This window comes from Cyrtonyx montezumae, unplaced genomic scaffold, assembly GCF_038088225.1.
Source record: "Cyrtonyx montezumae isolate F1298 unplaced genomic scaffold, pur_monq_1.0 scaffold_16, whole genome shotgun sequence".
NCBI lineage: Eukaryota > Metazoa > Chordata > Aves > Galliformes > Odontophoridae > Cyrtonyx > Cyrtonyx montezumae.
Window position 1 is genome coordinate 6,363,850 of NW_027071892.1, and position 14,797 is coordinate 6,378,646.

General features: G+C 56.9%; 1 protein-coding gene across 6 annotated transcripts in view; it reads left to right on the plus strand.

Moving 5' to 3' along the window:
* LOC136046154 (ankyrin repeat and fibronectin type-III domain-containing protein 1-like) overlaps window positions 1–8,783 on the plus strand; it is an 88,374-nt gene extending 79,591 nt beyond the window's left edge. For all 6 annotated transcript variants that reach the window (XM_065732537.1, XM_065732542.1, XM_065732538.1 and 3 more), the window contains 14 exons: window positions 607–704; window positions 1,118–1,208; window positions 2,371–2,478; window positions 2,672–2,771; window positions 3,194–3,326; window positions 3,784–3,903; window positions 4,216–4,431; window positions 4,583–4,749; window positions 5,043–5,193; window positions 5,279–5,447; window positions 5,679–5,845; window positions 6,282–6,492; window positions 6,571–7,160; window positions 8,016–8,783. In XM_065732537.1, the coding sequence (XP_065588609.1) occupies window positions 607–704; window positions 1,118–1,208; window positions 2,371–2,478; window positions 2,672–2,771; window positions 3,194–3,326; window positions 3,784–3,903; window positions 4,216–4,431; window positions 4,583–4,749; window positions 5,043–5,193; window positions 5,279–5,447; window positions 5,679–5,845; window positions 6,282–6,492; window positions 6,571–7,160; window positions 8,016–8,303 (2,609 nt within the window). In that variant the 3' untranslated portion in view covers window positions 8,304–8,783. The remainder of the gene's footprint in view (window positions 1–606; window positions 705–1,117; window positions 1,209–2,370; window positions 2,479–2,671; window positions 2,772–3,193; window positions 3,327–3,783; window positions 3,904–4,215; window positions 4,432–4,582; window positions 4,750–5,042; window positions 5,194–5,278; window positions 5,448–5,678; window positions 5,846–6,281; window positions 6,493–6,570; window positions 7,161–8,015) is intronic.
* Window positions 8,784–14,797: the final 6,014 nt, after the last annotated feature.

Here is a 14,797-nt window from a genome sequence, read left to right on the forward strand (position 1 = left end):
CAAACCACCCACCTGGACCAAAGCAAACTTCAAGGTGCTGCTTGTTTTCCACCTTCTCGTTCTGCAGGCACAAGGCTTTGCCATGCTTATGCACCCCAATGGCCTCTGAGCCATAGAACCACAGTATCACAGCACAGTTAAGGAACCTTGCAGCACCCCCCAACCCCAGCCCTGCCATGGGATGGCTGCCCCCCACCCCATCTCAGGCTGCCCTGGGCCCATCCATGGCCATTGGCACCACCAAGGATGGGGCACCCACAGCTCTTGGCAGCAGTGTCAGTGTCCCATTGCCCTCTCGGTAAAGAATTTTCTCCTCACATACAAACTACATCTCCTCTCTTTTAGTTTAAAACTGTTCCCCCTTGTCCCACCACTATCAGACAGGGTCCTGCCAGAGCAGTGCCCAGGTGGGGTTAGCATCTGCTCCTCTGTCCCTCACCCATTTAAACAGATGCTTTGGCTTGTGGGAAAATCCCCCCTCCCCCATCAGCTCATGGCCCCCCTCACTCACCTTGGCTGGGTCCCCTGGCTTTGGCTGGTCACCCCCCTGTCCCCTCTTGCCTCTGGTGCTCCATGGATGCAGCACCTCAGGGTCTCTCGTTGCAGTGGAGTGGAGCTGCTCGCCCTCCTTCTCACCACTGGTTGGGGAGGCCGTGGTGGACAAGCTGAAGAGCCTGCACTACACCATTCGTGGGCTGACCTCGGTGAGCTGGGAGCTGGGCTGCGGGGATGGTGGCAGAGTGGGGGCTTGGGGTGGGGATGGGAGAAGTGGAGATGTGGGGGAGCGTAGAAAGGGGGTTCAGCATTCCCTGCTCTGGGGTAGGGAGGCACTGGTGGGTTCAAGGAGTGGGATGAAGCCTTCTATGAGGTATGGGGTCGCAGACAAGCCAGGAGTGACGCAGCCTGAGAGCGCCTGCCCTGCTCCACTGAAGGAGAGCATGGGGCAGAGCCCTGGGCAGGGAGCATGCCTCTGCACATGCATCATGTGTGCAGTGGTGACCATCAGGCTGGGGACCTGGCTGTAGGGTCCAGTTTTGTGCTCCTTGCCATGTTCTGGGGTTCCTCCTCACCTACCTGCCCCGTATGCTGAGTACCACAGTGCTGTTTCCCCCCGCAGGGCACAGCTTACTATGTCCAGGTGTCGGCCTACAACATGAAGGGCTGGGGGCCCCCACAAGCCTCGGTGCCCCCATTTGCCATCCCTTCCAGTAAGTACAGCATCCAGCTGTGGGATGGGGCAAGATGGGGGGCTTCGGGGACGCAGTGTTAGGACTCGTGGAGCAGGGATGGATTCAGAGCTGGATGCAACATCTGGGGCTTGCAGATGGTCCCTGGAGCAGGCAGAGTGGCTGTGGGGCTGAGCCACAGGGTGCTGCCTTTTGGGGAATGCTGCCTCCAGCTCGTGGCATCTCTCACATGTTTGCACACACATCAATGCATAAGTGGGTTGCCCAGCTCTTGTGGCAGGTTTCTGTGCCCTGCCCTGGCAGTGGGTGCTGTTGATGTTTGCTCCCTTGCAGCCCCTTTGCTGTCCAGCACAGGTCAGATCTGCGCAGAGCAGATACAGAGTGCAGCTGAAATGGATCAAAAGTAACTGATTTTTCTTCTTTTTATCTCCATTAATATTCCTCCCCTCACCAAGGATCCCTCCCCAGCCCAGCAGAATATAGTTAGCCACCTCCTGGAGTGTTTTTAAAGCTCCTAAAAATAGTGGTCAACCTCAGCTAAAGTTAACAGAGCTGAACTTTCCATGGAAAACAGCAATGAGCAGGACAGGGGGGTGTTCAGAGCAATTAATATACAAGTACATTGCCTTGTCCTGATCCTGTGGAGCTCAGCCATGTTACCTGGGAGCCCCACACTCAGCTGCAGCTCCAGGGAAGACCTGGAGAAAGGCACTGGAAAGAATTTGATTTTTTAAGCCTGGTGAAGAGTGGCAGCAACAGACGGGACCTTGTCCCTGACCTCTGCCATCCCCCTGCTGCATGGCAGCTGGTGGCCCTGGGGTGCCACTGGTTCCTGCCTCTCTGTCCCATCTGTGGCAGTGCTGCCCCCAGGGTGCCCCTTAGTCCCCAGATATGCTGCATGTCCTGGTCCTGTGGCCTGGGGGAGGACAGTGGGTCCTCAGCATGGTTTGGACTGGGATGGACCTTGCAGCCTACCTGGTTCCAACCCTGTGGGCTCCCATAGAGTGGGTTGTCCCCATGTCCTCCTTCCCTGTGGCAGGGCCGGAGCTGGATTCAGTGCCGTAGGTAGGGGCTCAGAGTGGAGCAGAGGGGACCACCTCTCCCTGCTCTGCTGGGGTGCCAGGAGAGGGAGCAGCCCCACAGCTAGGGCTGCATGAGGGTGACACTGTCCCTGTCCCTGCAGATTGGCGGGAGTATGATGGGCGGGCTCCACGGCGGAGGGGCCAGGCTGAAGCTTTGGACCATCTGCTGGGCCAGGTGAAGACCGTCCACCAGCACTGCATTTGCCACGGTGAGCCTGCAGCACAGCATGTCCCCCAGGATGTCACCCACTATGGCGCAAAGGGTTGAGATGGTACATAGGAATGGGATGGGTGCAACAGGGAGGCAGCTCAGGCAGGGGAGGCACAAGAAAAGCCCACGACTCTTTCCCCTGGGCTTCCAGTGCTGCTCTTGGTCTCATGCCTCTGCTTCCTGCCACTCAGAGCCCTGCAAGAACCAACCCCAGAGCAGGAAGCACTCGGTCTCCAGGAGCCTCAAGCACCTCTTCCACCCGGGCAGCAAGTTCCTCAAGACACTGAAGAGGTGAGAGGCTCATGTATAAGGATGTCGCAGCCCTCCCCCCCACGGGGAAATTGGACTACCCAGCCAAGGCTCAGGGTGGGCCTCATGACATGGGGACAAATCCTATCTCACAGAAATCAAATATTTCCATTTGAAGTGTCCAAGCTGCTCCTGAAACCAAATCCCTATAATATCTCTGGCATTGCCCAACACCTCACCATCTTCCAGACCCTGCTACCCTCCCATGTTCCTGCTGCAAGCCTGACCTTGCTGCCTGTGCGAGTTCCTGGTCCTGCTGCCATTCTCCCACTGCTGCACTGCCTATGGGCTGCTGAAGATGAGCTCAGACCCTGGCACACCTCCTCTGCCCTCTGGGAAGACCCTTTGGGAAGCAGAGTCGGTGGCCAGTGGTGACCCCACAACCTGTCTGTCCTCCCATGCAGGGGTCTCTACCTAACAGCCATCTTCTACAAGGATGATAACATTCTGGTGACCCACGAAGACCAGATACCAGTGGTGGAGATTGATGACACCTACTCCTGCCTGCTCATGCAGGACTTTCTGTGGCTCACCAAGGTAGGCGACCCCGTGGCCCCATGCTGTGCAGGCCTGGCAGTGGTGCTTGCAGCCTGTGTCTCCTCCCCCGACTGCCACCAGCCCAGGCCTTGGTTGAATGTTGGCAGCCACCGCAGTGGATGCTGCTGTGCTCTGCAGGGGTGTCTTGACTTGCAAGGTGCCTTCCTTGCAGCTCCTTCCCTGCTTCTGCCTCTCCCATGCAGGGCAGGATGCTGTTGCCCTGGAGGGTCCTAATCTACCAAGAAAGAAAGAGGAAGTGAACCCTCTTGGCAGAAACCCTCTTTAGGAGGGGTGCCTTTGGTGTAAGAAAACACACTTCTGCTGCTGGAAGCGATCCGTGCACATGCACCTTCCCAGCCCAGTGTGAATGGCGGGGAGGTGGCTTTCCTCCAAGCACCTTTGGGGGAGGTATCTGAGTGGGGTTGGCTGTCAGTGATGGCCTCTGCCTGTGCTGCAGGTGTCGTGCATGTGGGACGAGATCCTGTGGCTGCGGCAGTGCGTCACCGTCTCGCAGTCTTCCTGCTCCTGCATCCTACAGACGCGCTTCAAGATGCTGCTGGCCATCTCGCAAATGCAGGTGAGGGGGGGGGGGGAGTGGGAGTGAATGTAGCACCTTGTTCCTGCTGCCTTGCACAGTGCTTTTTAGGGGTGCTGGGAGCCAGCTCTTTTGGAGCAGCATGTGGGAAAATCCCCCGTGCTGCCAGGTTGCAGCTGGGTTAGCAGGAGAAGGTGATGCCACCACCTTATCATCATTGGTGGGTCTCCTCACAGGGACAGTGACATGTTAGGCAAAGGGAAGGGACCAAGGACTGTTCTGGGACTGGTTTCCAGCAGCAGAGCACTGTCCTCTGACCTGTTGCTTTCTCCTGTCCCTCACTGTCGTATGCAGGGGCTGCTGGGCATCCAGGACCTGGGGCAGGTCTTCTTTGAGCCCATCAAAGACAAGCAGGGCAACATCCTCATCGTCACCTTGAAGGAGGTGAAGACCAACCAGACCTTTGAGAGTGTGCGCTGGGTGCCCATCTGCAAGCTGCAGACGAGCCGCAAGTCCGTGTCCTCCCCGGAGGAGCCCACTGCCCTGGACACACTGCTCATCTCCGTTCAGGTGCTGCTTCACAACGAGAGAGCAGGCTGGGGGCATGGCCACTGGTCCAGACCAGCACACCAAGGCTGTCCTGGCCTGTCCCATGGGCACAAGGGCGGGAGGGCACCCTGCAGTGAAGGCTGGCTCTCTCAAGCATGGCCTGTCTCCCCAGGACAAACTGGCTTACCACCAGCGGAGCAGCCATGCCCTCCCTCCTGGCCTCTACCTGGGCTACCTGAAGCTCTGCAGTGCTGTGGACCAGATCCGGGTGCTGGTGCCAGAGCAGCTCCCTAACATCCTGTGCCATGTGAAGATCCGCTCCAACCCCAACATCTCCAGGTGAGTCTCCAGGGGCAGCCAGGCCTCACTACCTCATCCAACCCTAAAGCATCCTTGGCCGCTGCCTCTTGCTCATGGGCTCCAGGAAGCAGCAGCATCACCTTTCACCCCCATCCCTGCCATGTGGGCACAGAGCAAGCCAAGGTCCCCTGCTGCCACTGCAGCTCCTGTGTCCCTTGGAAAGCAGTGCCATGCAGGGTGGAGCAGCTGAACCAGCACAGCTCTCATTGGGATGGCTTGTTTGAGCCACCCAAGCTGCTTGCTCCAGCATATTTCTACCTGCTGTCCTTCAGAGAGGAGTGGGAATGGCTGCAGAAGATGGTCAGCATGGAGGAGCCTGTTCCTGTGGAGTCTGAGAATGAGACGTCACCAAACCACTTGTTTCAGGATCTCCAAGTGGCCATCAAGGAGCTGATGGCCCTGGTCAACATCCCATTGCAAGAGGTATGGATGGGAGCCGAGGTCCGGGGACATGGGAGGTGACATTTGCAGCCATTACTCATGATGTCTTTTGGACAAACTCTCGCAGGCAAAAGATTTCCGCCTGTACAGCCAAGAGGTGCTAGACTTCGGGGGCCAGGTCTCCTTCTTGCTGCTGCTGCCTCCCTCAGATGACGTCTGCACGGCACCAGGCCAGAACAACCCCTACACCCCACAGTCTGGCTTCCTCACGCTGCCGCTGCAGATATTTGAGCTGGGTGAGAAAAGGGGTGACCCACACAGCCCAGACCCGTCCGTGGTGCTCTCCTCCGGGGATGGGCTGGCTTTGTTCACCAGCCCCCCCCTCAGACAGAGGCAGGGATCCTGGGGGACCCCGCTGCTCCAGGCCAGCTAGAGGAGAGCATTGCCTCTTTGGTGCATTGAGCAGGAGGGGAGGCACCCATCGGGACGTGATATTTTTCATTCCCTTCCTCTCTTTTATCCCTCAGTGCACTTCTTCACATACGACCGGGAGTTCATCACGCAGTACTGCCAGGTGTCTGCTCTCCTGGAACTGGAGTCCCTCCTCTCGCAGCAGAGCCTCAGGGAAGCCTTCTCCGACAGCGAGCTTTCCACCGCCAAGCAGAGGCACCAGCAGGTTCAGGAGTACATCCAGGTACTGGAGCTGCAAGCTGGGCTGAGGGTGGGATGTGTCTGGGTCTGGCATGTGCTGGGAGAGCTGCAGGATCATCCCTGGGGGACTGCGTGCTGCTCTGCCTCAGCGTCTCTGTGTTCTTCCTATAATAGTCGAGTCAATGTCCTGGTTAGAGAGCTGCATGCTTCCACTGGGCCTGGGAGTGCCTTCGGGGGTGGGCTTGCAGAGGAGCACCTCCCAGTTCCCCTGTTCCCAGCACCCTGCGTCCCACAGAAATGAGTGTGTGGGTACATCCCACTGTGAGCTGCATGGGGATTCCTCATGGGAATCTCCCTGAAGTTTGGCCTCTCAGGAAAAGTGTGTGGGGATAGGTACGGGTTTGGTTCAGGTTTGTTTTTTTTTTTTTCTGGTGGTGGTTTGTTCCATGAAAGGGTTCCTTTTTTTCCTGCTCTGGCAGCAAATGGAGGAGATCTGGCGTGAGATGCGCTGGATGATGGACGCCCTGCAGCATGCCCGCTACAAGCAGCCCTCCTGCGGCGTGCCCCTCAGCGGCTTCCTCAGCACCTCCAGCAGTGCTGTGAAGGAGAAGACCCGCTCCTCTTCATCCCACCTCGACTTCCTTCCCTCCCCAGCACCCTCACCAGACAGCAGTCGTAAGCTCAGCTCCGGTAAGGGCCTGGCTCCTCACATCTCCTCCACGCTGCAGACACCCGGCGGCCAACAGCCCCTCTGTGCTTCCCCCGCAGACCTACACGGGCTGTCGGACGAGGAGGGCTCCTCCGAGGTGTTCCTGGCCACCGACAGCGACTACGACTCCAGCAGGGCTCAGAGCCCCAAGGAGCTCGACCTGGTGTCCTTGGCGCCCGAGTGCTGCGGGCGACGGGCTGCGCGCAGCCTGCGGGACAGTGCCCCTGACGTCCTGCAGAGCCACGAGCTGCAGCCCGCACCGCTGGAGCCCCGGCTGCCCCCTGAGCTCTACGACAGTGACTTCGTGCTGCCCAGCCGGCAGATCGAGCTGCTGCGTGTCACGGAGAAGCGGCAGGCCTACTGCGTGCGGACCAGCAGCCTGGACTTCCCCAAGCCGCTCTGCCCGGTGGCCAGAAAGTCGTGTCCTGGCTCCGTCGACAGCTCCCCGACGGAGAGCAGGACCGGCAGCCAGGGCAGGCCAGGGACTGGCTCCACACACAGCCCCGAGCGCGGCCGCACACGCTCGGCCGAGTGGACTCCGAGCTTCCAGGAGCCGCCGGAGCAGCCCGGAGGGAAGAAAGCGGGCTCTGTCACCTTGCGGGTCTGCCCTCAGTATGAAACCGGACTCTCCAAAGAGACCAGTGTCAAGGTACTGGCACCCACTGAGGGCAGCGGTGCTGCTGTGCCGTGCCCAGGCAGGATGGGGGGGGCTGGCACCTTGCCTGGCTCCGCCCTCTGCATCCTCTGCCATGCCAGGGATGCCCTGGCTGCTGCCCCAGCTCCTGTTCACTCCTGCTGCAGGGTGGGGGTCCCCATGGCCCCGGCAGCTTTGCTCATGCTGCTGAGAGTCTGGGCTGGGTTGTAAGGAGGGAAGACTGCGAGGTGTTGCCACGCAGGGCAGGCAGCTTGGGCTCCACAGCCTCTGCTCCTCTCTCCCTCTGTCCCTGTGCACATGCCGTCGGTGGGGCAGGAAGAGCGGTGTCCCACTGCAGGGCTCTGCCCTGCTCGGTTCCCTGCAGGCGGAGGGGCAGACAGGAGCTCTGGTAGCTGGGTTCTCTTCACCCCCTGGGGATGGTAGAAGCAGAGGGGAAGCTGACTCACAGTATTTATTTTGCATTTGAGAAAATACCCTAGATTTCTATGTAACTGAAGCACAGCCCCGGGTTCCTGGCGCGCTGCCCACGTGGTGTTTGAAGTCGCAGAGCTCAGGACACGCCTGCTTGACAGCGTTTTACGATGTTCTCCTCGAAGAACCGAGTTCAAAGGAGAGGCTCCTGGCTGGCATAAATCAGCAGAGCCCCGCGATGAGCACTCGGAGCCACGGGGTTCATATGGGCCGAGGGCTGGGACCACCCGGCCGGGCAGCACTCTGCGGCCCTGGGAGATGTACCGAGGGATCCACCGCTTGGCCCAAGTGGGGACAGCCCATCCCAGGACCGTGGATGCAGCCGTCTGCCCCCACTCCCCTCCTCAATGCCCATCTCCCACCTCTGTCTTTCCGCAGCTGCACGTCACCAACCAGACGTCGGCCGGCGAGGTGGTGAAACTAGTGGTGCTGCAGATGAACGACGTCTCCCACGGCACGCTGGGCGGCTCAGCCGCCTTCTGCTACAGCGAGGAGCAGCTGGAGCACTTCGGACTGGTGTTTGCCTCCGAGGAGGGCGAGCGGTGGCTGCCGGATGAAGCGCAGCCCCTGGCCCTGCAGGCTGCCCGGCCCGAGGGACGCTTCTACGTCCGCATCAAGGAGACGTCGCCCCTGGTGCTGCAGTTCGGGCCGGCCACCACCGTATGAGCGCGGCCCGTGGCACACGGCGTGTCTCTGATGCTTCCTTCTTCCACAGACCCCCTCTCATCAGGCGTCCGCGGGGTGGGATGGGATCACACTGGGCTGCGTGTTTCTTGTTTGTGTCGTTTCTTTCTTTCTCTTTTATTTTTTTTTTAACCAAAGAGACATTGAGACTCAGTTTTTCTGACTGCAGAAGGGGAGGGTGGAGCGCGAAGACCTCAGAGCTCGGGAGGAATCTTTGCAGGGATGGAATTTTTGAAAGCAAACATTTCTAAGGGGAAGGTTTTGTGTGTGTGTGGGGAGGAATGAGAGAGGAAAAAAAACCTAACGAGAAGAAGCAGCAATACACTTTTTATTTTTTTTTTCCTCTTCTTTTTTTTTTTTTCCTTCTTTTTTTCTTCTTTTTTTTCTGGAAATCCTTGCCCAGGGTTCACGGAAGGAAGAGCCGCAGAGCGCTGCTGCGGGGGCTGGGGAGTCGGTGCAGAGGGGCGGCACTGGGACGGGGGTTCGTCTCCTGCCTGTCCTCGTCTCACTGCACGTGGAGAACAACTCCTGCGCATCCTGCTCAGAACAAAACGCTTTTTTGTTTTTTGTTTTGCCTCTGAAACGAAAAACAAAACCTGTGCTAGAGATACTGGAGTTGTGTATGTAGGAGATGTGGACCCTTTTATTGTTGTAGAGGCAGAAGGAAGGCACGCCCACAGCCCCACGCACGTGTACGCAGCTGTGCCCACGCCGCCGCGGGACTGCCCTTCCTCCTCGGTTGCCGTTCTGTCCTGGTGATTGTGAGTGGCCTCTTGTATGTCCTACAGCATGACACTTAGCACCTAGGTCTCTTGTTCCCAAGGTTATTTTTCTGATCTCCTGTGGTCCATAGTAAAGGTGACTGCTGCTGACCGTGTATGGCTCTCTCCTTATGTCCTGATGGCTCTTCCTGTTTTGCTCTTCCTGAGTGTCTTCATGGGCACGTCACCACACTTTCTTACCAATGCATCCTGAAGCCTTTTGGTTCACTCCTGACCTCACCACAGGGTGGGAGTTGGACGCTGGGTTGGTCCTGCATGGGGCAGGTTCTGGGGTAAACTGGAGGTGCTCAGGGATGTGGGGGCTGTGGGAGTTGGGACCAGCCTGGAGACAGGCACTGTGGGGGGGGGCACTGGTGTTACACCTTCTGGGGCTGTTACACACACAGCAGGGTCTTGTGGTTGGAACACAGCACTAGGGCACGGCGGCTCCTGGCACTTGGAGCCACCTGGAGGCAGATGGGCCAGATGTTCTGTCTTCATTTGACCCAGGTTAGTTCCCCCTGCTCAGTGCTAATGGAACAGGTGACAGCAACTCAGCAAGCCACTTTCCAGTGGGCTCCAGCTCCATATTTATGCTGTCATGTGTGCCATGGAAGCAGATCCCAGGAGCACCTGTCCTCAGCTCTCCTTCCTCCTGCTACTGGGAAGCACTGGATCTGGGAGAAGCATTGAAAAACGATGCTCACTGCTTGTAGCAATCCCTTTACTCTGGTATGTCAATGGAAGGATGCTGAATTCCAGGAGGGGCCCTGGGGCCTGTTACACACCAGTGTTGCCAGGTGTAGATGTCCCTGTCCCTACAGTACCCTTGTCACCGGCACAGTGAACATGTCCCAGATGAAGCACTGCACCCAGCAAGGCCGGCACTCACCTATGTGCCCCGAGCCCAGGAGAGCTCCTTGCACTGTGGTCATCAGCTGCCATCCCTCTGGCATTGTGAACATGTACACAGACCTCACCTGGCCCCACATCCTGCTGGGGGCCTTAAACATCTTAGACACCCTTAAACATCTCCTCCAGGTGAGGGCAGTTGTGAGCAATACTCCCCGGGGTGAGATGGGGAGCGAAGTGCTGGGGGGTCACCAGCAGCTCACTGAGCACCGACCTGGACTCAGGAGAAGTGTTCCATTGGCAGCACGGCTCAGCTCCTGCTGTTCAGCCAGCGCACTGTGTGGTCCGGGGTTACCCTGCAAGCAGTTGGGTGCTCCACTCCCAGGCACCCCAAGCACCAAAAGGTGATGCTGCAGAACACTCTGTGCTTGGTGAGGGTGCCTGCATCCCTAGCGGCATCGCTTCTGTCGTCAGCAACTGTCACAAGCAGATCGGTGCAGGGAGAAGCTTGGCCAGGTCTGCAGCCGGGCTTTCTCCTCTGCTTGGAGGTAGACCCAGGAGCTCAGCAGGAGAAAAACTGGCATCATTCCACACAAGCAAATGAAGCTGTATTAATTCTGAGTGCCAGGAGAGCCATCACTCTGCAGTGCCTTGCTCGCATCACGCAGATTCGTAGAAGCAAACCTGAACTGTGACACTCTCACTTCCCCCCCAAAATCAGGAGCTTGTTGGCACCAGTTCTGAGGCATCTGCATTTCTTTCCTCCCATCCAAGGGGAGTTGCTCAAACAAATCCAGCTTTGTGTTTCCCAAGGTTTGGCTCTCTGAGGCTGAGGCGTGGGGTTTTTGTTGTTGTTTGCTTTGGGTTTGTTTTCCCCGGGACACTTCTCTCTTGTGTTCCCACTGAGGAATTTCTTGCCTTGGTTCTGGTTCCTGGGGAAGGTTGAGGAGTTTCCCTTCCTGTTAAGGCAGGAGATGCTCAGAGCCCGCCCCAAGTCACACTGCAGCAGAAGAAGCCTTCATTCCAGCTGCCTCAAACAGAAGGCGAGAAAGCAAGCAAGAGCCACAGCAGCACCTGAAGGAGCAGGGCAGTTCTAGGGCTGTTCTGGGGCATGCAATGACTTCATTATTGCTCTATCAGCCGCAGGAACTCTGCAATTCCTGATGCAGCGACTGCTTACCCTGCTCATAAATAGAATCACTATGTCATGGAACTGTGGGGTGCTCGGATGTGTGCCGGGGGGCCGAGGGCTGCTCAGCATCCACACTTTCCATGCCGGCACAGATACCCACAAGGACAGAGCCCGACGTTCCTGGACGGGCTGGGTTTCTGCGGGAAGCCACACACTGCCGCGCTCTGTACACTGCGGGCAAAGCCACTTCCCATGGGCAGCCAGGCTGGACAACGCCGGTTTTACACCGAGATTGTAATTTCCCAACCACAGAGATGCTTGGGAGGGTGGAGAAGGGAGTCCTGTGGTGTCAGCACCGGTGGGAAGCCCCGACTTGGTTCGATGCGTCTGGGATTCCTGGCCTGAGGTTCCCCAAAGCCGCCTGAGGGCTGGGCAGCATCGGGGCTTTCCAGGCCAGGAAAGCTCCTGAGATGCAGGGAAGTGGTCTGTTCCCAAAGCATCCTGGAAACTAAAACACTGTGCAAACAGCGGCCGAAACAACAAAGTGAAAGCTTGGGAGGAAAACATTTATTTTTATATTTTCTATTTTGTTTTGTTTTCATTCATTTTCTCCTATCATTTTCTGCATTTAAAGAAGAACAACAATTAAACGGACTTATTAAACAGACTCATTTTCATATATTAAAAAAAAAAATAAATCCACAAAACTCAGGAATAGGACAGCACGAATACTGACAAGTTGATTCTAGCTCATGAGTCTGGCAGAATACTGTTTGTTGAGACCAACAATCCTTTTTGAACATTTATACCATGGCTGAAATGGTGGCTTTATTGGGAAGAAAAACGAAGCACCCCACAGATGATGTGTCGGAACAACCTTTTATTTTTTGCTATGATTTTCCCTCAAGCTCCAGATTAATCATAGAATCACAGAAGGGTTTGAATTGGAAGGGACCTTCGATCGACTTAGTCCCACCCCTGTTGAGGGCTGATTATGTGGGACCATATCAAAGGCCTCGCACAAGTCCAGGCAGATGACATCAGTTGCCCCTCCTTTGACCACCGATGCCGTCACGCTGTCAAAGAAGGCCACAAGATGGCTCAGGCATGATCTGCCCTTTGAGAAGCCATGCTGGCTGTCTTGGATCACCTCCACATCTTGCTTGTGCCTTGACATCTCTTCCAGGAAGATCTGTTCCCGTGATCTTCCCAGGCACAGAGATGAGGTTCACCAACTTTTAGTTCCCCATATCTTCCTTTCTACCTTTCTTAAAAATGAGAGTGATGCTTCCCTCTTCCCAGTCACTGAGATTCTCACCTGACAATCATGACTTTTTGAATATGATGGAGACCAAAGCCCAAACATGTGCTGCTGTGGTTTGCAGCTGAGTGTCGTGGCGGGAAAATGTGTGGGGATGTCATTTCCCCAAATGTCACATCATTCCTGGCCCTACACTGCCATTCCTGCTGCTCTATGAGCATTAGGAACAACTATGGTCCCATTTCCATTTGTTGGTGCAGACAGCGGCTGGGATGCCAGCAGGACAGGGCTCCTGGAAACCCATGGATGAGGTAGAGGCAGAAGATGTGTTGGAGAGCCCCTAGGAAATATCCATCTGGACAAAGTTGTGGTCGTTTCTTTCCAGATGACTTTTCCAGACATCATGCCTGGCTAGGTTAACTCCAGTTCAAGCCTCAGCAACTCAAAGGGGAGATGCTCTGGGCACCAGCAGGTCCTGAGGTGGCCTACAGCATGCTGCCAGGCGGGGAACCCTCAGCAAGCACACATGCAGCACGTCCCACACTGTGCACTGTGGCTTGGGTCCCGTTTTCTGATCTGGACTGTGATGGAAGGACACTCGCTCGCTCTTTTCACAGCCTTCTCCCGTTCCATGTGTAGCTAGTAGAGGACAAGCCAAGCCCTTTCTTAATTTGTCACCAATTGCAGGCAACTTCACAAAGCTGAGCTCTGTTGCGCCGTCATGCTCTGGCTGGAAGGGGCTTTGATCTGAGTGTTTAATGAAGACGTTAATTGATAGCACGTGGAGAGGAATTTGAGCTGCTCAGAGCTGTCTTCCAGCCCCTCAGATCCCGGAGCCATCATCCCCTTCAAAACAAAACAGAAGAAGAGTTATTACAAAACAAATCATGTTTGTATAGGCGCTTAAAAAAAAGTCCTCTCCAGCTCTGCTAAGCTCATATTCCTGGCAGTGCTGAGCCAGAGACACCATGTGCACTGTCGAACGCCTTCAGCAAATGAAACCAGCATCCACGTGAGGAGGAACAAGGCGCTGCTGTTCCATTCCCATCCTGGCTGAAGCGGGATGAGACGCACTGTGGGGCCACGGGGTTGCTCCTGGCGGCGTGCATCCTCCATGGTCAGGATGCTGAGGAGCCCACAGCCCAGCACACTGGGGAGCTGGAGGCGTATCAGCATTCTGACAGTCATGGCTCACTGCAGATGCTGTCCTCCCTGCCCAGACGTGTGCAAACCCCAGGCACGGCCAGGCCCTGCTCAACTGGAGCGTGCACCCTTCCGGACACGCTGCTTCTCCCAGCACATAGCACATCCAGCTCTGGCTGGAGGATGTGCTCCTCACAGTCGGCCTATGGGTTGCCTCGTGGCGGCCCAATGTGGCCCTGCTTCCAGAGAGTGATCCTGCGTGGAAGATGCTCCAGTTCCCTGCCTCACCAATCTACCTGCAGCCCTGCCAGCCCTACCTGGGAGGGCATCACGCTTTGAGACCTCTCCCCCCGCCCCCCCGTCAGATTGGGTTGGAATTGGCTGGTGGACTCAGAAGTTATTAGGAACAGACACCCCCAGACAATGTGATTGCACAAGCCTCATTTCCTTAGAAAATCAGGCCAGCAGAGCAGGATCCTGTCAGTAAACATGTTGATTCCAGGGGCTCTTCTGCGGCGCGCAGGAAGGAGCACGGTGCTGGCACCCGACCCACACCTGTGTGTGCTGCTGAGCATGGGGACGGCAGGGTGCAAAAAGACCGGCCGTGTTCTAGCCAAAGGTGCCCATGGCTCCTGGCAAATCCCAACTGCCCGCGTGCATCAGGGCAAGCAGGGCGGGTGGCACAGCACGCTGATATCTCCTGTGGCACATGGTGTGCAGGGAGCAGAGCTGGGGTGAGCTTGGTCCCACTCGGGCACTCCACCACAGCCTGAGGTGGCTGAGCCGCAGCACCGCAGCCACAACCCACGCTCACGCCCTGAGTTCTCCATCCTCTGCACTCAGTAAGGTGCAGGAGAAGCAGCTCGCGGTGGCTCTGCAGCCCAGCCCTGCTGCACAGCCCACTTCCACCCGAGGCCGAGAGCCATGGGGATTTTCTGCCCATCAGAAACACCGGGCCCCACACCTCCTGGCCCAGCGCTGCGGTCTCCCCTCCGCCGGGCTGGAGGACAATCTCTTGCAACACTGGAATGCTCTGAAGTCATTACCTCCCTCTCTAGAAATTTTTGGGGTCAGAGGACATGAGTCTCAGTAATCGTCCAACAACGTCAATGGAGCTCCGTTGATTTACACCAGCTGAGAATCAAACCCCTCCCTTTCCTCTCCCATATTTAAGATATTTTCCAGACTTCAGACACATTCGGAGGAGGGAGTTGATGACTCTTGGGTTGTTGAAGAGATTCCAGCTTTGGTCCTGGCCTGGCTTAGCACAATGGTGGCTACCCACATTGTACATTGACTGTTGTTTCCTCCATGGCCCTCTCGAGGA